Source organism: Dermacentor albipictus, chromosome 1 (assembly GCF_038994185.2).
Source record: "Dermacentor albipictus isolate Rhodes 1998 colony chromosome 1, USDA_Dalb.pri_finalv2, whole genome shotgun sequence".
NCBI classification, from domain to species: domain Eukaryota; kingdom Metazoa; phylum Arthropoda; class Arachnida; order Ixodida; family Ixodidae; genus Dermacentor; species Dermacentor albipictus.
The window spans coordinates 261,988,953-262,016,370 of record NC_091821.1 but is presented as its reverse complement, the minus strand read 5'-3'; the positions used below and the strand labels follow the sequence as shown (position 1 = coordinate 262,016,370).

The 27,418-nt window shown below is 46.3% G+C and overlaps 1 protein-coding gene and 1 long non-coding RNA gene across 4 annotated transcripts in view; both read left to right on the top strand.

Annotated features, from left to right (window-relative positions):
• The window catches only part of mura (murashka), a 194,007-nt gene that overhangs the window by 6,360 nt on the left and 160,229 nt on the right, over positions 1 to 27,418 (top strand). The window contains exon 1 of one of the 3 annotated variants that reach the window (XM_065433168.2): positions 26,684 to 26,911. The exons of 1 other annotated variant lie outside the window; for it this stretch is intronic. In XM_065433168.2, the coding sequence (XP_065289240.1) occupies positions 26,756 to 26,911 (156 nt within the window). In that variant the 5' untranslated portion in view covers positions 26,684 to 26,755. Of the gene's footprint in view, positions 1 to 26,683; positions 26,912 to 27,418 lie in introns of those variants that run through there. One more of the 3 variants, XM_065433166.2, reaches the window with a different exon arrangement.
• LOC139056823 (uncharacterized) lies at positions 12,653 to 13,590 on the top strand. The gene is made up of 2 exons (XR_011512462.1): positions 12,653 to 12,726; positions 13,304 to 13,590. It is a non-coding gene; the product is annotated as an uncharacterized lncRNA (long non-coding RNA).

Below are 27,418 nucleotides of genomic sequence, written 5' to 3'. Positions count from 1 at the left end.
TGTTATGTTGTTTACAAGGGTTCTGCAAAAGCTGTATTTCCATATTACTAAATTTTTTTTAGATTCATGTGTGACATATCAATTTTGTCCGCTTTAGATGCACTACTAGATGCAATTGACAGTATAGTATGATCATATTTCGTTGCTGAATTAGAGTTGTAAACATGGTAGTTTCATTTTTTTTATTTTAGATTTTAGTCAATCTTTAATAAAAATGGCTGTGGCTTATAGCTAAGGTTACGCCCAGGATGCGAAGCATACTAGCCTTTATTTTAACGCGACAGCGTTAAGGAGCTCGTGTCGCAGAAAAGCCGGTGTCGTCGGTGTCGGTGTCTGCGGCGTTGCACTTCATGAATAAATCGTTGTCGCGCCGAACGCTGCGTTGCTCGACTCTCACCGCGTCCGATGCGGGGCGCGACGCCGCGAGCGACGGCGCGATGTTGGAGCCCCGTTTCTCCTCTGTCGTGACGTCACGGTGTCACGTGATATTGAAGGCGACACCGCCGCGCCTGAGGAGCTGGGTTGAGCTCTCGTAATATGCTTCGCATAAAAAAATTGACGTCCTAAATGAAAATACGACACCAACAGTCACTAGATTTTCCTTTCTTCTTTTGAATGCCACAAACCTCGTGAAGTTTGGTGCAGTGGTTGCCGAGAAAAATGAATTCTGCGTTTACGTGTATATAAATAGGAGCACCCGAGCTAAAGCTCGGGTGCTCCTATCTGTCAACGTCATAGGTAGGTGCATCATGGCAAGCATGTATACCTACTTAGTAGTGGCCGAGGTATTCCTCATGCTGTTAGCTTGGGGTAGGAAAGTACTTGGCCAGGCAATTCCTGATGTTGCATACGCATTTCCCGGACAGTCCAACACTAAGCGGGAACCGTAGGCGAAGCTATCGTAGCATAGAGTTCCTATAGTGTCCGTAGGTAACTCTATGATTTGGACAGCCGACATGAAAAGCCCTGAATGTAATGGGTGAAGTGAGAGGAATGTAGGGAAAATGCGCTGTGCTACCCTTAGAGTACGACGGCCTAAACGTGCAAGGGTTAGCGATACGTGTGTGTATCTAGTGTGTCGCACCACAACAGAGGAGGACCCGGAGTAATTATGTTTAGGAGTTGGTAGGCGCCATTTCGCTCCCTGCAATACTACATTTGCCATTGAACTGGTTTGTTGAGCTCAGGGTGCGCCTATACTCAAGGTCCCAGGAAAGCACCCGCCTGATGGGTGTAGCTTGTCGGAGGTTATGTGCCCTGCACGCTGCCCGACTGTCCGTCCTTAGTAATAAGGTTGTGATGGTGCAGCATGGTCGCCTCTGCTGTGACCTGAAGGTCGGCTGCTTCTTGTGAAGGGACACCTTGATCACTTCTGCGAGCATTCGTGAGTTGCAGAAAGTTTTATGAAATGATTCATTATCGTCCCCCTAAAAGTAGTGCAAAGCCGCAAAGGAAACTTAAATGAAGGAGATTCGTCCTGCTCAAAGGAAAGAGTTTCGTGCTATTTTTGAGCGCATGTCGATTATGAAGCTTTCTCCACGTTGCCACCGTCAGCCAACCACAAGTACGGCACGTGTTCTATTGTCCGCCTCTGATCACCATCCGCGCGACGTTACGGGAGTATTGCGAAGAAGGACGAGTCGCGCACAACGAGCGAGCCCTTCTTTGGAACTGATCGGCCAACGCGAACCCTAGCGTTCGCTGCAGTGCGCAGGGTTGATAGGACGGAGTTTATAGTTGTTGGGGAGGCCTTATCCATCCAGACGTTCAGTTTGGTGCACCCTTGTGGTCATAATTCGAAGAGTGAGCACGTGGAAGCGTTTTGCGATGGGATGACTGCCAACTTGGAGGTCGATAAGCGACCGGACTTCGCAGGCCTTGGTACCGCGCTTATCCGCGACCACGGTGAATTCGATATTGGAGGTGGAGCACTCCCGTGTGCATGGGGATATGACGTAAAGTCTTCCTATAAAGTTTGTTCTACGTGTGCCTCGGAGTGTATCCACAGGGTGGTGTTTTTCCTTCTATTTATTTATTTGTATAACACTGCGATTTTATACGAGATCTCTGCAGGGCGTTACAAATACAATATTAAGTAATGTCAAGCGTAACCATGTACAATGTAGGAAAAGAACGGACAAAAAAAAAAGAAAGGACGAAAATACATTACCGGAAATGGGCGTAAGCATAAGCTGCCTTAAGAAAAGGAGAAGACTGCGTTACGGTTCGTTCTGAAAGGTGTACGATTGTTCTTGGAAACTGAAAAAAATATTCTTAAAGCAATTGTTACGCGGTGTGGTAATTGATAGAGAGTGCTTATTTCTGGTAGAGTAGCCTGCTCGAAGAGTAAAAACCAAACACGGCACAAGTTCAAGTGTAAACTTGAAGAGATGAGCACTAGTCGAACAAGGAAGGAATGTCGCCAACATCTCGACAGGGGGACTTGTCTTCGTCAGGGCCCTGACGAGTCCCCTCGTCGAAAAGTTGTGACATCCTTGTTCGACTACTGTTCACGACTGCTTGAAAAGTAAGTATACACGAGACATCAATTTATAATGACCGTTTTAAAAATGGAAGAAACTTGAGGTCGTTAGTGCGACTTTACTTGCCACAGACAGTAGTACGCTTTTCCTCAGTAGGTCACTGATAGATGTACGACCATAAAAATTGCAAATTAATCTAACAGCTCTCTTTTCAATTCTTTCTGATTTGTTAATATTTGTTTTCGTGAAGTGATCCCAAATGATTTCCGCATATTCTAAAGCAGGACTAATTACGATATTATATGCCAGAAAATGAACCTCTGATGTGGAAAATTTTAACGAGAGCCATAAGGAAAAGCAAATTACTATGACATTTCGCAGTGGCATATCTACGTGCCCAAGGAAGATAATTAGTTATCCCACGGTATTGCCAGCGTGTTAATTCGTACACATAAGCATTGCTAGAAGAATGAGGGAAGAAGAGAAGGTTTAATATTATTCTCGGGAATACGGTTTTGTCGTAGTTAATTGACATTTGCTAGTTTTCTCGCAAATTAACTATTTTCGCCAATCACTAATTTAATCTAATCAGATCATGAGGGGAATTGCTTGATGAATGGTGTTGTAAGTTAACCAAGGATTTGTCATCAAAAGCATAACGAGAGGAACACAGAGAGTAAATTGGATGCAAAGCATGGAAACAAAAAAAAAATGTGGGCAGTTTGCACTAGTGATGCAAGGCTGGGTCACAGCGGCGCTAGTTCCGGCTTCCTAGCATTCAGTCGGCAGCGTTCCTTGTCTCTGGCCCGAAACTCGCGATCCTCGGCTCGGCGCGATGGGCAGTATCGGCTCTCCTTCGACCATCGTAGTCCCGTTGAGCATCGCACGCAGCTTCCTTGTAGGCGGCTTCTTCCTCGGGAGTCTTCGTTGGCCGCCCCACGGTAGCTGTACACGCGTGTTCACTAGACGAGGGAGGCAACACTTCTGTCGGCGCGCAGGCTGCTCCGAGCTTTCTAGCATGTCAGTGACGTCAGGGCTAAGCGAACGCTTACTTCTCCTCGGCTGGGGAGAGGGAAGGCGACACTGCGCCCTACGCACGTGTGTGATGCGAGGAGGTTGCGTGGCAAGGCTACGCACAGCTGGGCCGAGTTTTCTGTCGGCACAAAACGGACTTACGAAAAGCTTAACAGCTCCGCTGTAAAAAAAAACAACGGATATTTACAAGAACGGCAAGAAAGAAATTAGAAACGAAAATCTGTGCGATAACACAAAGGGCAGTGCCTTGCTATCTGAGGCCCCGAGCTGATTGCCTAAGGACATAAAACATACCACTAACATAACATAACATAACATAACATAACATGACATGACATAACATAACATAACATAACATAACATAACATAACATAACATAACATAACATAACATAACATAACATAACATCTAAACATACATACTACAGTGAAAATCCAGAGACAACAAAGTGTATCCTAATGGAATGTGAAGGTATTCACCCAGACCCGTACGTAACATCCACCTTCCAGAAGCACTGGGACTGAAAGCGGATGGAAGCAATTGGCCGGTCAATAGCCGCGATAAGCAAGAAACGTTTAGAGGATTGGAGGGGAAAGGGAGCGACAGCGAAGGGATTGATAGGGCCGGATCCGTTTCAAGTATAGGTATAACTGTACAGTGCATATATTTAGACGTTTTAAGGGAGAGAGAAAAAAAAAAAGAGATATAGGCAGAATGCTAGATTGATAAGCAGGTTTAGGTTACCTGATTAGCTAGAAGAAGGCTAGATGACTATTTTTCACTGCGCTGTTTCAAAGGGGATGCCAATAATTCATCATCGTCATCATATGCAAATGTACATGAAAAAAAAAAGAAAGATAGCGTCACAAGTACACTATTACGCAAAAAAAAGAAGAAGAAAACATTGTAAAAATAAAAACTCCGTGCCCTTCTACTCTGTGAAGATAGGATGACCAACGAAGCTGTGTATGTGGGCCCCTTAAGAGGAAGCTTTAGCTCGGGTGCCCCTATCTAAATACACATAAAAGGATAATTCGTTTTGCTCGGCAACTACTGCACCGAACTTCACGAGGTTTGTTGCATTTAAAGGAAAAACTTAAAATCTAGTGACTGTTGGTTTCGAATTTTTGAGTTAGGTCGTCAATTGTTTATTAAAAATTGGCAAAAATCGAAAACAAGAAACTATCAAGTTTACAACTCTGTAACTCAACAATGAAAAAGGATAATAGAATTCTGTGAATTGCAGCTAATAGTACATCTAAAGCGGAAAAAATTGATATGTTACACATCAATATAAAAAAATTTAGTAATATGGAAATACAGCTTCTGCAGAACTCTTGTAACCAGCGTAAAAAAATTCACGTAACATGTAAAATGACATATCGAATTTGTCCGCTTTGGATGATCTAATGTATGCCGTTTACAGAACCGCGATATCTTTTCTTGGTGCAGAGCTATGAATTTGTAAACTTCGTGCTTCTATCTTTTTCAAACGCTCGAGTATTTGAAGATCTTTTTGACAAAATTCAGTGCCTAAATCGAAATTCCGCTTCCAACAGTCACTAGAATTTAACTTTCTCTCTCAAATGCAACAAATTTCATTAAAATCGGTTCAGGGGTTATCGCAGAAAAACGTTTTTGCGTTTTACATGTATTTGAATAGGCCGCGTCGGAGTTGGGCCCGAGCTAAAGACAGCACGTCCGCCGCGGGTCAGCCCAGTATTGCACTACCCTCGGGATCGGCCCACGTATTGGGAGTGATTAACGCCTGCTTCACATCCACCGTGGTTCTGCCCGGCATTTGACTATCTTCGGGATCGGCCCACGTATGGGAAGTGCTTAACGCCTGCTTCACCTCCGCCGCGGGTCGGCCCGGCATTGCACTATCTCCTGGATCGGCCCACATATGGGGAGTTTCTTGCTTGCCACGCCGACAACGACACGAACATTTCCTTGGACGATAGAGGTATACAGCTTCGCTGTAAAATAGCACAATTTTCTTTCTTTTCTTTTTCTTTCGTTCTGTTATCGGTCTATTGCAGACTCCTGTAACTGCGGCTGTAGTGGCGGAGCAAGCAGCTATAGCTTGATGATCGAGACCTACGATTTTTCCTTGCCTGAGCGTTTTCGCTGATTTTATGTACACACGTGCACTTATGCGTGTGTCTGCTTCCTTCCCCGCAACCTTTCCCGTGTGAAGGAAGTTTGTCTTCGCGAAGGCTTCGGGCTGAGGTGGCTCTGACACTTGATGTTACCTACGTCTGGGGATCTGCAAATGACAACGCTGCAACGTGTCCTAAGTGATCGGCACGTGTGTCTACGGCGGACATTCATGACCTTTTGAGGCTGCGCCCTGTACACAGGATATTACACTCTAAGAAAAATCCCGGGGAAAACGGGAGTAACTGCGCCGTTAGTCCTAAAAAGGGCGCTTTCGTCCCTAAAAGGACTAAACGCATGAATGTGCGTGCCGTGTGCAAATTTCGGAGAGTAAGTGTTTAGTCCCTGCTCGGAAAGAGAGCAATGGGAGGACGAACGGCAACAGTTACTCCTCAGGGACTTCGCTGTTTTCGTCTGTGTCATGGAGCGATGCGGCGAAAACGGTATTGTCTATAAATCGTGAATGTTCGAAGTTCGTGCATTGTCTGTTGAACTACATGCAAAGCAGCACCTTGCCTCTTCGTGAGATAATTACGTGAAACTTAAAATTGGAATGTGAAGAGGCATGCCCTTCGTGCGCACCCCATAAGTGAGCGATACACATTAAACGCGCAAGTCACTGATAGACGGCTAGATTTTCTTGGTCAACAGTACCTAAGTTCCTTTCGTTCCAAGGAGGTTGCGAACTGAAGCGATGTGTAGCTCAAACGGCACACGCTAAGCGACAGAGAAATTTCCCTTCTCTGTCGTCTATTGCGTAGTGCCTCAGTTTAAATCACCCTAAAAATACTCGGGCTTACTTCTTTTCGCAGTCGCTTATGGTTGCAAATACACTCAACGTTAGATTCTCACTGCATAGCTTGCACATAATACGGAGACACTTTTGTACTGCCGCACTTGAGTTCCCATACTTAACATTGTCTAAATATCCCGTCTTCCCAAGCAAGCGGCGTGGTAAAGTGGTTAGAGTACCTGATTTGTGATCGAGAGGACGTGAGTTCGAATCCTCCTCTCGGCCACATTTTTTTTCACTTCATTAATTTTTTTATTAGGGTATAAATGCCTAATTTAATTATTTCCACCTTTGCGGAGCATCGGAACGAATTACAGTTACTCCCTTGAGGACCACCGGGCAGGGGCAACTGTTAGTCCCCGAAGGAGTAAGCGCATGGGGAGTAACAGTTCATCCCATCTCAGTTCGTCCCCAAAAGGACTAATGGTTGTGGCAAATCAGTTAGTCCCCAAAAGGACTAACCTCCCTACCCCTTTTAGTCCTTTTTTTCTTAGAGTGTAGGTACGAGGTGCTCAGGGAGCCTAAACTAAAGCCGAATGTTACAGATGACTTTACCCGTTGGACAACGGAAGGAAAGTGCTCGCATCGTTGCAGTACCTGCATCACACTGGGCTGCATACGTTCACTTGATGCCATTGTGTACATATTTTTACTAAATATATGCTTTGCGGCAAGTCCCCCGAATAAAAATAAGCGTCCCCAGACGTCCCGTAAACTCTTAGGGAATGCAAAAGAGAGACGTGAAACTTCCTTGTCTTCTATATCACTGAAACTATCACGTGAAACTTCCATATCATCGCAATCACCTGAAATATTGGTACTCTTTACTAACCTCAGACGTAACGTAACGCTCTCTCAATCGCGATAGATATATGCGGTGCGAAAATAATCGCCTTAACTGAAACCTGGTTGCCCACGCATGCGCTTGACTCGGAGATATTTCATGATGCGCGCTATAGTTTACTGTTTACTGCTGCGACCGCACCGAGCGTAGATGAGGAGGCGTGCTGGGGCCGTATAACATAAAACTATTTCAATATGTTTTTATTCCAATCTCCTGACGTCAAACTTGCGTAACCGCCGACGCAAGCATCGGGCGGTCACCCGCAGGGTTGTCTGATCAAACCAATCAAATGCTCCCCTCGTTCATAAGAGGTCACTTTTGTTTGCTTGAAAAACGAATAACATTGCCTGAACTGAGCGGCTTGTCTTATCTAATTGGCTCACAAGAGGCGAGCAGCATGCTCAAGTGGAGAGGGATTCGATGGGGCCGAGCCACTGCACTGAATATCGATAACCGGATGAAGAGAGTGGTGCCGGCGTCTGCGATTGGTCCGCTTTCGCTTACTTAGCTTGCGGTGGCTCGTCGACAAACGCGGCGGCATGCAACGGAAGCTTAAGAATGAGGCTAAAACGGATCCTCAGCAAAGAAGAGCTGGCAGAAGGAGGTCGTAAACGTGCTGAAAGTTTTTGCGGCAGGGGCGCGAATAGCCAGTGCCTGAACGATCAGCAGCAGCAGCCATCTTTTATTCCTTTCAGAACGGGGCAGCCTGCGGCTATTCAGAGAAAAATTCGCTTTTGTTCCGCATATTAATGCATCTTTAACGCGTGACAGGCAGGTGAAGTGGTTGCAGCCCTAAATCTTTTGACCAATAGTTGAGGTCTAACGGCGAATAGGCGTTGCATCAGAAATAACTATTTTTCTTTTGTTTGGTGCAATCATGCATAATCAGTGTGTGCACGTCATATCATAGGGAGAGGTATCGCGGTTTTCGTGACGTCGCGTGACAGACAGGCGAAGTGTAGGTGGTCCAAAAATGTTTGTGACCAATCGCGCAGGGCTGATTGCAGAATTGGAATAGAAAAGTTTGGAATAGCTTTACGTTATAACGCCCCTGCTTGCGAAGTGAAAAGGCATAACATCATCACCTGATCAATTAACTGCGCTCTAGAAATAACATAGGTTATATTAACCCTAGGTAATTATAAACTGATTCTTGGCACGTGTTATCGACCGCCGTCTTCACCATCCACATTTATTAACGAACTGCACGACACTATCAACATAATATCTTCTCGTTTTCCTTCTCACCCTTTGTTTTGCTAGGATATTTTAACTTTCCAAACGTAATGTAGAACGCCCTGCCAATACGTCTTTCGCGCCACTTTCACAACAGGCTGACGACTTTCTTAATATATGCTCCGTCTTTTCTCTCATGTAGCTAGTGACTCCGGCCACCAGGATTTCAAATAATGTACCTCACACCCTCGACTTGCTCTTTACAATACACGCTGCCCTCGCTTCCTGTATCACATACTTACCAGGAATTAGTCACCGCCCTCTCGTTCAATTTTATAATTAACGCTCCTTTCCTTGAAGCGACGAAACACCGAAAAACCATACGCGACTATTGGAAAGCTAACTTCGTAGCAATAAGTAATGAACTTATTCATTTCTGTGATAGTTTTGTCAGAAATTTTGGTGATCGTTCAGTCCAGTCTAACTGGGATTTCTTTGCACGTACAGTTCACAGATAAAATGAGAAATACATCCCTAGCCGCACAATCATTTCAAATGCGCAAGCGCCATTGTACTCCGGTCATCTAAAACGCCTATCAAACCGGAAAAAGCATTTCTATCACTTAGCAAAACCGTCCCCTACTGATGCGCGCTGGGAAACTTATAAATCCACTTCAGATATCTATATAGCAGCTCTAAAAACTGCTAGAGACAATTACTTTTATAGTGTATACTTGAAATACTAAAAAACAAATTCTCAAAAGTTTTGACAAATAATAAACCCAACAACTAACAATGCTATTTCATTAGAAGATTCATATGAAAATGCTGTTTTCGAGAGCATATGCGCGACCATTCTTAGTGATTCATTTACGAATCAATTTTTTGAAAACTGGAAATACTGAACTTCCTATCGCCTACCAGTACAAATACTCACAAATGCTTGCAAATGATTGTTGGGGCAACTGGAATTAACAAATTAATAGGTAGTTTGCAGAATCATTCATCACCTGCCTACGACTGCGTTAACAGTACATTCCTTAAAAGCACTAGCTTCTTTAGTTCCATGATACAGAAATTTTCCAACAATCCCTGAATTATGAGCTTCCAAAGGAATGGAAAATTGGGAAGGTGGTTCCAATCTATAGATTCGCGGCCCCAGAGCCTCACCTGTTAATTATGGACCCGTATTCCTTACAAGTAGTTGTAAATTGTTAGATCATGTAGTTTTCACGAATATGGCTAGCTTTCTAGAGTCTAACTCATATTTCACTAACGCACAGCATGGTTTTCGAAAAACATATTCCCTTGATCAAGTAAATCTCTTGCTTGGGCTAGTTGGTTCATGCTTGAAGTAGTAAAGGCAAGGCGCAGAAGACCAGGACTCAAGAAGCAGAACACACACGACAGGACCGGCGCCGGTCCTGTCGTGAATATTCCCGTGAAACTCAGCTAGCATGTTTCATTCATCAGCTGCATCGCATCCTGGATCGCTCATCCTGTGCTGACTGCGTCTTCTTACATTTTAGCAAAGCATTTGATAAAGTATGCCATAAACTACTACTTTTTTAAACTAAGCTTACTAAATATCGACCGCAACCTTCTGAAATGGACATATAATTTCCTTGCTAAACGCTTCCAGTTCGTTCCTACTAACGGTCGTAACTCCCCCTCATTGAAGTTCAATCAGGTGTGCCACAGGGGTCTGTGCTGGGACTACTATTATTTCCTATCTACATTAACGATTTGACTTTGACTTTGACAATATCCTCTAACATACATCTTTTCGCATACGATTGTGTCTCTTGGGAAATTTCCAACGCTGATGATTTTGTAACACTTCAAGCTGATCCTGATAATATAGTTGACTGGTGCGGGAAGTGGCTAATGGAATTAAATATTAACAAACGCTAAATAATGTGCGTATCCAGATCTAATTCTAATCCTAGCACCTACCGTCTTAACAACGTTCCCTTAGATTTCGTCATGTCATATAAATATCTTGGTGTACATTACAAATAACTTAAATTAATTGGACCATTCATATAGAGTACATCATTAACAATGCTAATTGCATGCTCGCAGTTTCTCTAAAGCACCGTCTACTTTAAAACTACGGCTTTGCAAGACTCTAATACGCTCGAAACTTGAATATGCACCTGCGATATGGGATCCTAGTCGCTTTAATCTTACTGCTTCACTTGAACTGGTACAAAGCAATTCTACTCGGTTCATTCTTTCTAATTGTAACCGTACCGTGAGTATAATCTGAATGTGAACCAACCAAGAAGTTATTCCACTAGCTAACCGCCGCAAAGTCGCCCCCCTCCCCGCTCCCCCTTTCGCTATTTCATAAAATTTTCCATCACACCATACTTCACGACGACTTTGTACTGCGGCTCCAGTACATTTCAAACCGTGTCGATCATCGTAGTAAGATAGGAATTGATTCATGTTACACGAAGTATTTCTTTCAGTATTTCATCCCCCCTACATCCCGGGAACGGAACCACCTTCCCCCAAGTATCGTAGCCATCACCGATACCAAACTTTTTCGCGAAACATTAGCTCACATTGTATACTCAGGAGAATAATTACGTTACCAGAACTCACTGTACTTGTTTGTTTGCTTTACTACTTTGTAACCGCTCCTCTCCTTAATGCCATATGGTCCTGAGGCTATTTTAACTAACTAACTAACTAACTAACTAACTAACTAACTAACTAACTAACTAACTAACTAACTAACCAACTAACTAACTAACTAAATAAATAAATAAATGTTATTTTGAATTTCTTCAGATTCCTTTGGTTATTGTAGAGCGCCGTTTGAATGCAGAAAAAGTGAATCCAAAAAAGAAAAGAGAGAAGGAGATTAAGTAAAATATGTATGATTGACATTATGCTTTTGCGCAGTGAACCAATTGAGCTTTGATGGCCGAGTATCTTATTCAGCATAGTTCAGCATACAGCCATTGGCCATCATCACACTACTAGCACTGCACACTTTCTCCCGCAATAAGTGTTGGTCCACAAGACGCCTGCCCAGAGGATTCAGCTTCCAACCGGTTCGATTTACCGATTGCCCCGCTGTTTGAAAGTGGCGAGAGAGAGAGGCTGCCAAGACGGCGGAAAGAGAAAAGAGAAGGAAAAAGTAGGGAGGTCAACCAGGCACACTTCCGGTTTAAAGTAAGTAAAGCCAAGCGCTAAATAGGACAAAGACAAGCTGAGAGTGCAGAATACAGGCGCTCACCACCAACTGTTTCAGTGGAATCTTCTATTCCGTGGGCAGTGACATCCTGGGGTGTTACACGAACAGATTCTCTATTTCGTGCGCGGTGACATGAAATTAGGATGGTCGTGAAACGCCGAACGCCATCCGTACAACCATTTTCATGCATAAATATCGACTCGGGTATCGCGCATTCGGTTGTCACAGTTAGAAAACGACAGCGGGGTGTGTTCAGACAAGGACAGGATGGGGAAAGTCCCGACTATTTTGTGATTTCAGCGATATTTGTATATATAGTGAAATCCCTCTCCACCTTGGAACCGAGCCTACTTTTTCAGCGCATGGCTTTGTTTTAGCATGGAAAAAGATTTTTTTTTGCAGAGACAAGGTAAAAAATGCGGCTTACGCAGTTGCACGATGTTCCGCATGTGAGAGTTTAAAAATTATATATTTCTATGCTTTCGTACTTTTTGTGCCTATTTTACGCAAATCTGTTAAGAAAAAAAAAAAGAAAACGCTGGATTGTGTGGGCAAATCCTAACAAACGAAAATGCCAAACTTGGCTTTTGAACAGGAGGCTGAAAATTCACCTTTTTAAGCAATTTTTTTGTACATATACATATTAAACCCGCGGCAAAGTGTGTGTAGTCTTTATTGTAAAGTGTATATAGTATTTTTAATTTTGGCAGCAAAATTCGAAAAATCGCAAGACGCCAAAAATTTGACAGTTTTCGCCCGCGAATTAAGAAAAACAATCATCTCAGATTTCGATCAAATTTCCCAGGATTAACTGCTTTGATCAGTTTTCTGTTCTATGCAAAAAGATGGTGCATCATATTGTTCTGAGTACAAAATAAAGCAGTGAATGTTTGCAACACCACAGAAATGAGCAGTAAATATATTTTGGGACGTTTCTTTTTTCATCTAGCGTCAGATCGGGTCGTGGAATGACCAACACGGATTTCCATGCGTCTCAATCAACCAGTGTTGTTAGACGTTGGAGGTAAAGTTTCGTGACCACTAGCTACATCTTTACCTTTCAAGATTCTCAAATATACTTCCTTCTTTTTTGAAGCGCCACAAGTTGTTAGTGAATGTATCAAGTAGCAGTCATCACAAAACATGACGCTCCCATACCACAAAAAAAAAATCTATTTATTTCTTTAATATTTAGGGTTGATTGTTTGGTTGATAGAACGTTTTCATTGCCTCAAAGCAACAATGGGGCTATGAAAACCGCCGAAGCAGAAGGCTGTGTATTAGGTCGTATCACCTGCCCTACTTTGTGTTGACCTAAATCTAAGTACTAGAGCATCTTTGCGTTCGTTTCTATTGGAATACGGCCACCGCGACAGGTATTTGAACCCGCAACATCATGTTCAGAAGGACCACGCCATATACAATGATCCATCGTAATTAGAGATATAGTCACGCCTTTGTATTGCTTATAAAAGTCACCTATGCTCCCTCTGTAGTACTTGAGTTTGCGTATTCATGGCGCAACCGGAAGCCATATTTAAACTTTTGCGCGGCGTAACATTCTCAAAGAGCTCGCTATCGCCCTCTTTTCCTCACTTCAGCCTGTACGCTCTGTCCTGAACCTCACGCTTCTGCTCTCCATCTCCGTTCTCACTGCCCGGCGGATCCTGCCCGGCGGATCCTGCCCCGCGGGGCCTAGAGCACCTGAAGACCTGGGGGGACTGGGAGACCCGGTCGTGGCAGACCATGGCTACCGACCGGGCTGCCAACGTTATGGACCGAAGGAACATAAACGCTCGTATGCATTGCAGGGTCGCGAGTGCGGGGGCCCAGGAGCCGGCGTGCTCCTAGCTCTCCAGTCTCAGTAATAAAGTTTTTGTGATGAGGATTATGATGCCACGGGGCGCCGAACACCACCGCCTATACACATCACTATTCATTGTTTTATTTTGTACTCAGAGCAAACTGATGCAACATGCTTTTGCATATAACAGATAGCCGATCACAGTAGAAAATTATGGGAAAATAGTATTGAAATCGGAGAATATTCTATCTTCGCGAAAAGTGTCAAACTTTCGACGTTTAAACATATATCAAAATTTATCGCTCAAAATAAAAATACCGGTACGCAAGAGAGACACAACAATGTCGTATCGTATGGTAGCCCCCGTTTCGAGGAAGGATCACGAATGCGTGCGCATGCGAGCCCTGAACCACACCCAACAACCGTGATCTGTCTATAAGCGTCCGGCTTATAGACAGAAGCAGTATAGGCAGGGCACGACGGAGTTATGTATTTGCGTCACTTCAGTTGGATTGGGGACCAAAAGTTGCCGGCACTAATTCCTTTCATTCGTTAGTCTTAGTCTCTACGATGACGACCTAATCTCGGTTCCGCCTCCAGACCGGAGAAGATCGCTGGAAGTGTTCGAAGCACGGACGTGACAGTCATGAAAATCCAGACGGCCAGTACTTGGCTGCCAGTGTTTGCATAGCTGAACATGCTGCTTGTATGGAGCAGGCTCGCTTGGAATAGAGTACCGCCTCTCTCGTTGCCGAGGGTGCACGTGGGGGCCGAGGCTGATGTTGCTGCGGGCATCGATCAGGCAGCAGGCTCAGCAGCAACATCGATTTTTTTCGCGGTGGGGCGGGGGGAGCCTTCCGGACGGTGGACCCAAATGCGGCTGGCTCGCTCCCTGCACGTAGCCGAGCCCACTGCGTGGTTGGAACAGTCGCTCGGAGGCGCACTTCTGCGTGCGGTTTTACACTGCGACGGTATATAGCCGAAAGCTCTACGCTGGGTTTCGCTGCATCTGTGCTTCATTCCTTCAACGACGTCGCCGTCAGGTCACCTGCCCGTCCTCAGATGACAAACCACTGGGCGTCTGCCTTATGCAGCGGCAGAGTGGGGAGCTGGGCACCGCTGCGCTATCGCGCAGCGTTGGCGTCGCGGCGTTTTGAGCGCCCCGCAGAATGGAGGCGTCTGCGGATGTTTATCGAAGGCCGCAGCAGCAGCAGTGACTGCAGCGGACGATATTTCAAATAAGGAGTTGTTCTCGACAAGATGGCATCGTCCGCTATGTGAGAACCTGCTGCAGCGAGCGTCTTCAGAGCAATCGCTCATGTCTGCTGAATTTTAGTCCAGAGTTAGACCGCGTCCATGTTCAGAGTAACTGTGTGCCTGATTCTGGGAAAACGGTGGCCTGTTGAGCCCCTGTGTTTCAGCCTGCGCCATCAATCGATTGTTTGGAAAGTGCAGCTAAAGTAACTGCCAGAATCGTCCAGGACAGTGCGACGTGGTTACGAGAATCGGTAGCATTAGGCAACATTTATTGGTATAAGCACAGTGGAGAGCAATGGTATACAGAGGAATAGTTGACAAATTTGCACTGACAAAATCGATACATTTAGCAGGATGAGCTTCCACGAGTTTGCCATGTCGGCCTATTGTGGCTATATAACTTTCTTGCTTTTCCTTTCGCCTGTGGGGTCAACGTGGACCAGCGGCGTTGTTGGCACCCGAAAGCTGCGCGTCACAGCCATGCTGAGCGCACACCGCGGGGCCCGCCGCATGGCGCGGTGTCAATGCGCACGGTGGGACTTGTATGACCACGACTGCACGGCTCGGCGCGAGCAATGTGTTCGTTGTTGAATTCATCACAAAGAAATCTAGAATGGATCGACCCGATTTATCCATTTGGCGTCAGTGCTCTCCTCAGTATGATTGTGATCACTGCAGGGTGGCCATTTACGCTTACTCTATAGTGCGAAAGAAAGAAAGAAATCAAACTGATTGTCTGTGCCAAACTATATGGCTGCAAGTCATTTAGTTTTCCTGAAAATGAATTTTGAAGATTGGTTGCGTTCCCGACTCACGACTTTCTACTGGCCACCCTGTGTTCGACGTCAGAGACTACACCACCACTGTCGCTGAAATCACCGCTGTCTAGTTCGGAAAATCTGTAAAAGCTCCCTGTGTTGCCAAGAGACATCATCAGCTTCGCTTCTTTGGCGTTAGCGCCAGGTGTTTAGCACCCTTTCTGCGTGTTTACATTATGGTAGTGTAAGGTCTGACGTCATCGACTCATCATGACGTCACACGAAGCTCGTTTATTGGTTAGTTGGAATTATTGATGAATTTCTAAGCAAATTGAACCACCCTACCGGTGACAGGACTGTCAGTGCAATTTGAAAATGGCAATATCCTAATATGGTTAAAAAAACGCCGGAGTTGTCCTTTAAGCTGACTCCTCGCGTTGTTTCTTTCCACAATGCATTTTTTATTATTATTATTGTTACTACTATGTGGATGGGGAGGGCAAGAGGGAGTAGCCGTCAGCATTATAAGGTGCACTACATCTTTCTTTTATTTTCATTTCAACGAAAAAAAAAAGAGGAAAGGCACAAAGTCTTTTCGTCGCTTAGGACCAAAATAAGGTGGTGTTTTTATTTGTTTATTTTGCGTTATAGAACTTTCCATTCCAACAAATAATATTACAGGGGTAACAATATACAAATCTCTGTATTTTATTAGTGCCTGAATTCCCCGAGCGTCTTGATACCGTTCTTGCTTCCCACGATGGATACTTAATACTTGCGTGCGAAGTACAATGCTGTGTTCCGGGGCACTGCACGTGTGGTTTCTGTCGGGAAAGCGCTGACATCTTTGCGTCACTGTAGCAGCCGAGTCAGAACAGCTGGAAAGTATGCTTGCAAGCCCAACTGTTCTGCTAAGTATAATTTTGCTCACTTTAGGGTGACCTTTTCCGATTGCCGTAAGCGTAACATTCAGTCATTTGTTGTGGTTTTGTGGCGTTCTTTGTGTACGCGCTTTTGAGAAGTCATAAGCTGTTACTTTGGTGTATCTTCCTGCCTCGAATCATTTCCCGCATTTCAAGGCGGCATGGGATTGCGCACTCAACTATAGACGCGCAACTCTTACCGGAGATGAGAACAACCCAAAAGCTATACGTACTGCGTATAGTTCAATGTGATAGCGTTGTAATAAATAATTGTAAGATATTTTTGACAGTCTGTCCTGATTTTAAGGAATTCAGTCAACTCTCGGGACCTGAAAGCGTATGTAGAAATGTAGTACACAAAGTGCATCTTTAGTTCAAAGAGGACGAAATTTTCAACATATTCTTTCGACCAGATGCCGAACATTGTTGGAGTGGTTTTCGAACAAGCTGCATACGGCTAATTTTCAGACAGCTATCCACTTGTTTGGCGGAATTCATCTGATCACACCTTGTTTAGCAGCACCACCGTCATAGGCCGAGCTGGAAGGATTGTTTTCTTCACTTGTTCGTCAATATCAGTCGGTTTTCTGACCGTGAAGTAAGAAACGCTTGACCTTGCGTGTAAGCAGAATTAATAGAAAGTACGCCCCCCCCCCCCCCCCAAAAAAAAAAGTGCAAGAAAATTCGTGGAGCCGCAGCATTCCTATATTGGTCGGACTACCAGCGAAGCTGTTTAGGCTGCATACATTATGATTTTCATACGGCACCACACTACGCCTACAAAAACGCCGCGGCGGTCACCGCACCTCCCATGATGCATCTGCCGCAACCTCCGACGCGCGGGACGCTGTAGGCACAGAAGCGCAGGCCCCGTGCACCGTCGCGACACTCTTTCCCCCCTTACCCATTCCCGCCTACGCGCCGTGATACGGAACGCGCGCGCCTGAATGTGAGCGAACGAGCGTTTTCGTATATGGACCCAATCAAAATGCGGCCACCGCGGCGGGGGTCGAGCCCGCGACCTCGAGCTCAGCAGCGTAGCGCCATAGCCACTGGGCTATCGAGGCGGGCTGCATGGGCCGATCTTAGATGCAGTGAAATCTTGATAATGCTGTCGCGTTACAGTCACTCAGTTGTAGCACAGACCCGGAAGAGGGGGCACAGAAGCTGTTTTTCCTCTTTTTCCTCTTACCTCTTTTTCCGAGTACACGACGTTGTTGTGTCGCAGAGTACACGTAGTGGGATGTCTCACATAGCTGTGGCGCGGGTAAACAATTACATATGCAGGTAATAATGCGCAATTGCATGCAGCATGCACATCATCTTTGCGCATCATTTAAATGAAACAATTCGCGAAAGCTCCGTTTAACATAGATTCCAACAAGTGCGTTGGATCTGCCATATACTATATGCCATAGGCGGAAAGCTTTCATTCTTCCGGATGGGAGGGGGCTGGGGCCTGACCAAATTTACGATATATATATATATATATATATATATATATATATATATATATATATATATATATATATATATATATATATATATATATATATGTGTGTGTGTGTGTGTGTGTGTGTGTGTGTGTGTGTGTGTGTGTGTGTGCGCGCGCGCGCGCGAAGAATCTGATGTCTCTCGGTGGTGTGATCTTCCTTCGCGCAATTGTCGTATACTTGGCTACCACTAATACTGTTTCGCCATCTCGGCCAAACTGCAGCCTCTCTCTCTCTCTGTCTTTTTTTTTTCTTTCTTTTTCTGTGAGTCCGAGTATAAGCGCTGCTGCGCATGGTTGCTGTTGATTCTGATTTCGAGTGAATCCGGCTTAGCCTCATTTCGGTTACTGAGTGAATTATACAGGGTCCTCCAACTGTCATGCACCAAGACTTAAAAAAAGAGCAGTAGCGTTACTCCAGCCGCCAGTAATATTTTTGTTACTGAGATTTATTTCGGTAATTATAATTAATTATCTAACTTGAGAAGTACTGTTCTAATTATGAAAGTGTCAATGGAACACTTGTAGGCGCCCCCAAATGACTTCTAAGTGTGGTGTTTTCAGCGACGTACTAATTGCATACAATTTGTTCTGACTGGCAAAGACACCTCATGAAATATGAAAAATACTACGTGACTGCGCTCCCACCCGCATCATAAAGCAACGCCCTCAAATAAACTGATTAAAAGCAACTGCATTGCGTGTCGAAACCCCGAAGAGACAGCGCATCACCATTAATTTGATAATGGTACGGAATGAGCACCAACAGCAAATTTCGCGTTTCGCAGCTATTCCATCCTCTCATTTCTACAGCACACTTATCATCCGTCTCTCAAGCCCGACTAATCACATTGATAACAAAAGCCCTTGATAATGCGGCCGAAGCGCCGCTCTGAGAATGCACAAAACGCGGAAAGCAATGGAATAGGCATGGAATGTTTCAATATCCCGGCTTTGCTCGCACCGCATCAAAAGAGTGAGCGCGATATTTCGCGCCAGATACTTGCTTCGGACCAAAGCCAAATTAAGGTGACGGTTTTATTTTTCATGAAAGTGTATACGAAAGTGCATGCATGATAGCTAATTGGGACAACCTGCATTTATCTATGACCTTTTCATGCAACTGACGATGTTTCCATCCATAATAAATGTTATAAATTATTAGAAATGTTTTTTTTTCATGAGTCGTTAGCATTGTTTACTGGAAATAGAAGCGATACTGAGACACATATTATTCAGGTGCATTTTACACGCCGTTGATAGAAGACTCGACCAAAGGGGTCACTGAAGTCTACAGGTCTTTTTTCAGGGTCAGAAAAGCACGCAAAGCATTTTGAAGCGAGTTCAACATGCAGCAACGTATTCATTCTCTATGCATAGGCTATCCATACCTTTAGAAATAATTGTTAATTGGCTACCTCCTTCTCTTGCAGAACTATAATTAAATTTGTCCTGTGTATATATTTAAATGTATTGTATATATGTGCATAGTGCTCACAGTGTAAATTTAAAACAATGTTGAAGTGAGAAAATACGGATATGGCAGCCGCCGCTGGTGCTTCTAATGCGTTTGTCCTCCTATTGTCAGGATTTGCAGAAATAAAGTGAAAGTATGTATTAAAAGCCAAGCATGTCCGCGCCGATACTAATGCAGTAAGCTATCAGCCACAATAAAATTTTAGGTGAAAAGGTCGAGGCTAGTCAAAAGAAACCGCAAATGATATGTGGGTGAAAAAGCTCTAGTAATGATACTTTAGGTGTGTGTGTGTGGGGGGGGAGGGTAGGTAGGGAGGCTCCGGCATCGCCTGGGGGGCTTCAGTCCCCCCCCCCTCCCCCCAGAAAACTCCGGTGGGGGCTTGGGCCCCAGAGCCCCCCTGTAGTCGCCGCCTATGCTGTATGTAGATTTTTCGTCGCTGAATTGTTTTCGCGGCGTATACGTGTATGGTTCATAAGTTAGCTGCAGAGTCGGGCGTAAATCACAAATACGTTAAACATACAGAAAATTATACTTGTGTTGAGTCTGCAGCGTCGGAAGGGGAGGCCATGCAGCGGTCGCCTCTCTCCCCTATCCTCTCATCTAGTCGTCGGGATCACTGCCAGTGCAGATACACCGCCAATTAGTAAACTTCTGTGGCAAGCAAGCGACCGCTTCCTGACGTCATTAAGCTGAATGACAAATAAATATATTACTGATAACTCTCATCGATAACCTACCGATCTTATGGCACCACAATGGGAGGGGGGAAGGGCGCTTTTTGGTTAAGGCTTGGACGGGTGTTGCTTTGCGGTTCCTCGTTACGTCCGTAAATCGAGTGACGTGAACGGGTGCTAATAGCGCGATGAGCGCTCAAAAAAAGAAATACATGGACGAAAACATACAAGTGGCAGCCATGCGTTTCGTAGCTCTTGCAGTGCTGTAGCACTGCTTACGTGCCTTCATGTCTCTTACAAAGAAAGAACCGCTGACCTACATGGCTGTAGAACTGTTTCGACCGATTAGACGCTCGCCCTTTCAAGTAGCGGAATGTTAGCCTTGAATGCCGAAACAGGGTAAGGGAGCATGCTATTTGGGTGAAATATGAGCGATATTTCGTTTATATTTGTGCGAGCTCGTGGGAGCTTCGCAACGAAACGTCGTGTTATTTACTGCCCGCTTAACGCTAAAATGCTTTCCGCAACAGCTACTGCCCACGTATAGCTGTCATTTGCTCTCAACCTTTATGTCCCCCCTCCTCCCCATTCTGGTTATCCTCCTCCTTTCGTCATTGCATTGGGTCCGATTACGACTCGGCCAAGCCTATGGGGTATGACTGGTACTCGGCCAGCCATGCGCAAAGTGCTTTCTTTTTTATTGCGAAGCATTCTTGGCGAGTTCAACCCAGTTTTCTCTAACGAGTATCTGGCCGTTTTCCTGGGGCGCCCTGGAAGTGTTGATTGGAAACACGTTTTAATATCACTTTTGCACAAGTATCTTGCTGCGCGGACTAAGGTTAAGAAAGGAAAGGGCGTTCAACTGCTTCGCGGAGAAGTGCATAGGCGTTCCAGTTACTTTTTGGCCTGAATGCATAAAACGACGTTTTGTTAAGAAAGTAACTGAAACGCCAATGCATTTCTCTGCAAAGTTTGGGAATTAATATCTCGAAACTGGTGCATCCTGAGAATTCGTTCCGAGTGGATCCGCCTTGCCAACTCCGCGGCTAGAATTTGTAAATTGCAATATGGGTCATACGGTAGTTAGTTTAGAAGTTAATTAGCGATTTTTGTTAATTATTTGATTATGCATTTCAATTTTTTCGCAAGTAATGTTTGCCTCTTCGAGTAGACCAGCTGACGAATTGGAATTATGCTATCTACCACAGGCCATCTTTAAAGATTTTGAAAGTGTTCGCTGAAACACGGGGTCAGTATACGGAGTCAAAGCACATTTTTAATCATAACATGCTTTTAGCTCCCTTTCTCCAACTAATATGCTTTGCCGGTTGCTATTTCATGTGTAAATCTACTCTACATTACGGGAGAGCCAGCAATTTTTTTACTGCGCATCTGCATGTAGTCCGCGAATGTAAGCAACTAGAAGCTACGTAGCCTAAAACAAGCCGTACCAATTAATATTTTAATTTTTTTGTTCAAGAATTATTCATAACAAATAAAAGAACTTGCTTAGGAAAACGCTTTCCGGTTTTGCTGTTCCTAGTTTTCTGGTTTTCTGTTGTCCATGTCCGGTTTTCCCGGTCCCGTAAGCCGCCAGAAAAACGTCGGCACTGCTTGGCACAGTCACACAAGAGCAGAATCTCCGCACGTGCGAATGCGTCCGCGTAGCTTTGGCAGTGCTGCCACAGAAAGTTGTCGTCGAGTGTAGTCTACTTGAGGGGCCTCTTGACGTGCGATATGCGCCGCTCTGTCTGCGCTGATTTCATATTTTTGCGGCACTGCTGTGGGGTCTGTTAGCTGAGTGTGGTCCCAAGGCGGAGAGCATCGCGGTAATGGTTGTAGCGAACCCGCATAGCCCAGCTTAGCAAGGGTTTGCCTCCCTGCTTGCGTGGATCGTAGGCGGATTTCTAGTGTATGTTTGTGTACATCAACAAGTTCGGCGTAGTCATTGAGGCCACTGCATCTTTGATCATGTCCAGGTGGGTGTGAAGTGAGGAAGGCCGGTTGCTATGCGGCGTGTTTCGTGGTTGAGTCGCTCTAGTGTTTGCAGTTGTGTACGGCTGAGAGTGGATGATAGGCAGCCTGTACATCACTCACGAAATGACAAAAGACGGAACAAACTGACGCATTTCACGCTCTCGCATACCTCGGGTGCGATTCGATATCCGTCGAAGCACGTGATGAATCCGCTTGACTCTTTTGATTGTGCGTTGTATACAGCCACGTGTTTGCCGTGTCATACGGTCGATGTCATCATCATCATCAGCCTGGTTACGCCCACTGTAGGGCAAAGGCCTCTCCCATATTTCTCCAACAACCCCGGTCATGTACTAATTGTGGCCATGCCGCCCCTGCGAACTTCTTAATCTCATCCGCCCACCTAACTTTCTGCCGTCCCCTGCTACGCTTCCCTTCCCTTGGAATCCAGTCCGTAATTCTTAATGACCATCGGTTATCTTCCCTCCTCATTACATGTCCTGCCCATGCCCATTTCTTTTTCTTGATTTCAACTAAGATGTCATTAACTCGCGTTTGTTCCCTCACCCAATCTGCTCTTTTCTTATCCCTTAACGTTACACCTATCATTCTTCTTTCCATAGCTCGTTGCGTCGTCCTCAATTTGAGTAGAACCCTTTTCCTAAGCCTCGAGGGTTCTGCCGCGTAGGTGACTACTGGTAAGACACAGCTATTATACACTTTTCTCTTGAGGGATAATGGCAACCTGTTGTTCATGATCTGAGAATGCCTGCCAAACGCACCCCAGCCCATTCTTATTCTTCTAATTATTTCCGTCTCATGATCCGGATCCGCGGTCACTACCTGCCCTAAGTAGATGTATTCCCTTACGACTTCCAGTGCCTCGCTGCCTATTGTAAATTGTTGTTCTCTTCCGAGACTGTTAAACATTACTTTAGTTTTCTGTAGAATAATTTTTATACCCACTCTTCTGCTTTGCCTCTCCAGGTCAGTGAGCATGCATTGCAGTTGGTCCCCAGAGTTACTAAGCAAGGCAATATCATCAGCGAATCGCAAGTTACTAAGGTATTCTCCATTAACTTTTATCCCCATTTCTTCCCAATCCAGGTCTCTGAATACCTCCTATAAACACGCTGTGAATAGCATTGGAGAGATCGTATCTCCCTGCCTGACGCCTTTCTTTATTGGGATTTTGTTGCTTTCTTTATGGAGGACTACGGTGGCTGTGGAGCCGCTATAGATATCTTTCAGTATTTTTACATACGGCTCGTCTACACCCTGATTCCGTAATGCCTCCATGACTGCTGAGGTTTCGACAGAATCAAATGCTTTCTCGTAATCAATGAAAGCTATATAAAATGCCTAAAATGCCTTACGTGTTATGGTTTTGTCGCCAATATGAAGGGTAAACGCTTTCTTTCTCTTCGTTTTTGGACTTAGTGGGTCTTCCGTCGTGTACGACTTCTCAGGGGTTGTACAAAGCCCCACCCCTTTAGAATACTCATGAATGGTGCTTAGTGCTGTCTGTAAGGCTTCTTCTTGCTCACCTACCTATCCGGACCGTGTCAGTATGGTGACACCTGCGCACACTGCATGCGGAGGGTTCGGGATCTTTTGTCGGGTAGTTGGTGCCTAGCGATATTGAACAGTGTCGGTGAAATCACTTTGACACCGACCCTGTTGGAGTGTGGCGAACTTGTTTCTTGCCCTATCTGGACTTGAAAGTTTCTGTCCATAAGTAGAGCCGCGATAAAGTTAAATGTGCGTTCTCGCAGACCCAGGGCACGTACTTCTGCCATGATAAAGTCGTGGGGAACTCCGTCAAAAGCCTTCCGTATATCCACTCCAACTATACAACCTTCGGCTGCGGTGACGTATATACATAGGATCGAGTGCGTCTTCCTGTAGCTGTAGGAGGATATCTTGCGTGGATAAACGAGGCCGTTGGAAACCGTTCTGAGTCGGTACAAAAAGATTCTGGTCTTCCAAAAACCAACTCAGACGTGCATTCACCATACTTTTCATAGCTTCGCACACGCGTGATGTTAATGATATTGATCTCAAGTAGCTTAGGGAGTGCGGTGGCTTGCCGGGCTTTGGCTTCACAATAGAAAACGTCCAAGCCGGAGGCAGTTCCCCTTTGTCCCAAATGATTGATTTCGTCCAAGAGTGTCTGTTTGTGAGTGTCGGGGAGACCGCCAAGGTGCGCTGTGGAAATTCCGTCTGCTGCCCGTGCGCTTTGGGTCTTAGGGCGCGTGATTAAGGGCATACATAGTGAATGGTCTGTTTATGGCCTCGTCATCTTCGTCAGGGTTGTCTTTCGCGTAAGTTGTCGCCGACGGGGATGATGTTTGCGGGAAGACCATATCAGCTGCACGTTCGGCTAACTCGGTCATTCTGATGCCTTCCCGAAGGGTCACTCGCCTCGGTCCATCATCAAACCACATCGGACGCTTTCATTTGCTGACATGGACGCTGATGCTGACGAATATGTACCACGGGTTCGCTTCTGACCGTTCTTCGTTGTTGAAATAATTTGAGTGTTAGGAGGAGGTTCGTTGAACTTGCCTTCGATGCGCTGCAAATTCTAGAGGTCCGAGAGCGGGGCGAATGGGTTACTGTGCGGCTCGCGCAGCGTCCTCGGAAGAGCGATGACGGCCGTGCATTGAGCTTTTCATTATAGGCTTAGTACTCCAGGCGCGCCTTCTAGTGCTTCGGAGGCTTGTAACTCCATGTTCTCTGGTAGAGGGACGTCTGACGGCGTCTCCCAGTGTTCGGGGAAATCATGGAGTAGGCGAACGCCGGTGATGAGGGCCCAGGGCCCGGCGCACCGGTAAAAGGTATCGCACTCGTCGGAGCTGCCGTGACAAGCGACCGTGCTATTCGGCCAGCTGGAGGCGAATGCCCAACCCAGAAGGTCGAAAACTGTGGACCGATCCCCGAAGGTAGTGCAGTCAAAAAATGTGGGCCGGCCGATCCCGAAGGTAGTGCAGTCAGCCTAGTGGGCCTAGTGTAGGTCAGCCTAGTGTATCCTAGGTAGTGCAGAAGATAGTGCAGTCAGAATGTCAGCCGTTCCCGTCGGTATGTACCACTGGGTATTGCCGCTCCACAATGAACTTCTTTGACGCCGAATTGGGTCACTGTGTATATCACGTCAACAACAAACAACACCATGCCCTGCACACCGCATCATTTCGCAAGACATCGCAAAAGCATAAACAGTTCGCTGCAGAACAGTTATATGATTCATCGGAACCATGCTCTACCAAACGAAGACTGCTTCGTATTATGTAGATTTCAACTGGAGTTGAGTCTCCTTTAATTTTTTTCACACAAAACATGCTCCGATAAACTGTTATAACTGCTCATATTCATTGACGGGACAGCACGCACCCTGAAAACGTAGGTGGAGTGAAGTGTATACTGTATGAAAAAAGTACTAGGGCAAGTAAGTAGGGCAAAAGTAAGTAGGGCAAACAGAAGGTGGGGCACGCTGGCTCTGATTGCGAACTGCGTTCGCAATTTGCACATGGAGTACAGATTCGCTCATCTGCTAATACTTCTGCTAATAATCTAATATGCATCTGCTAATAATGCTAATACATCTGCTAATCTGCTTGTACGTTTTCGATTATTCTCTAACAGTGGGCTTCTTTCCTTTTCTCCTTCAGAGTCACTCTTATGCCACTTAAGCAACTCTCAGGAACTCGTTCAGAGTAGTGAGAAGGGACAACAAGGGCTGCTTGAACCTCCAGCCGTAGTGTGCAACACCTCCTTTTTTATCACCTGCCCTGCATGTTTCCGCGGCAAGCAAAGCCGTAAAAAGGCCTTAGCTATACGCGTGCTGTGTCCGCATCTCGTGGCCGATTTCACCGTTATAAGAGTTTACGTCTGACACAGTCCTGTTTAATATGAACACGAGCACATCTCCTCGTTTCAGTAACGTAAGTACAACTACAGCGGTAAACATTGCATCAGTCGAGTTATTGGTGGGGATGTCCCAAAGCGACCCTTTAATTGAGGGCTCCGGATTAATTTTGACCAGGTTTTCATGCAAAGCTCGGTACAGGATAAGGTCTCCTCTCCCCTTCTTTCTTTTTTTCTTTCTGCCTGAATCGGAATGCAGCTGCCGTGGATGGGACTCGAAGCTGCGTCTTGGTTGTCAGCAGCAGAACGCCATAGCTAAGAGAGAGCAATCGTGCATTGGAATATGTTCTAACTTAAAAGCAATTGTTGATTGAACATGAACTGGGCGATTCCTGTACTATTTGACACGATTTGATATCTGTTCAGGCAAGCTGGCTTGAACGCCCGGCCGGTCAGGTAGCACGCGCGGAGGCTGCGTGCTGGCGCACAGGTATAACCGAGTGGGGCCCGTCGGGACGGCAGCAGGCAAAAGTCCCGCGAGCTGGCCCACATGTACAGGCTAGCCCAGTGACCGAGCGCACTCGTAATGGCCCAGTGGCCCTGCAAGGCCGGTCCGCGGGACGGCCGCCGCCATGGGCAACTAATCGCGGCTGCTGGATCCCCCCTAGGCGCGTGCAATGGGAGCAGCCTAGCAGCGGCGGCGCTATCGGCGGCGGCAGCCGCGCGGTTGTTTTGTCGCTTCTCCGGAGCGCGGAGTGTGAGTGGCCGACAGGCTGAGGCGGGCGCACCGGGCGGCCGTCGGCTCCTCGTTCGCTGGATCAGCGATGCCCGTGGCCAGCCCTCAGCACAAGGAGAGTGCGGCTAGCACCGTGTCCCGCTACCTGCTCCCCAAGCCGCCCCGGCACAGCCCCCCGCTGCTGCCGTCGCCGGGGCCCGGCTCGCACCATGGATTCTCGCCCGATCCGCAAGCTTGCCTCCAGGTGAGCCTCTTGTCAGCTGTCCCTGACGGGGCGACTGGCACCCGCCGGCTGACTTGCCGTTATCTGTCGGATGCCAACCGCTTCCCACATGCCGCGATCGCGGACGGCTGGGGTACTGCTCGCGTCACTCGGTCTGCGCAGTTGGCTCTTGACGAACGGGGCTTCCCGGGGTCGTGCGGGCGTCCCCGCACCTCGCGACCCGAAGCCCCGCCGGGGGCACGCCTCGATCGGACCCCGCGGGGCCCCCTCTCCTTTTGACGCGCGCGCCTGCTTCCTCCCGACACAAAGCCGTGGCAAGTCTCCGCAGGACGTGTTCGCTGGACTGCGGCGGCCAGGCGCTCTGAGCGCTGCACGGATGCCGCCAGCGAGGGGGAAATAACGAAGAAGGGAGGCGCCAGCCTTTGTTTGGTTAGTTTGGTAGGCTCGTGCACTGGTGCCGTTCTGGTGTGTGCCGGAATGTCGCGGGCCGCCTGTCGTAATCAGTCGTCCTAGTGCAGCCTACGGCTG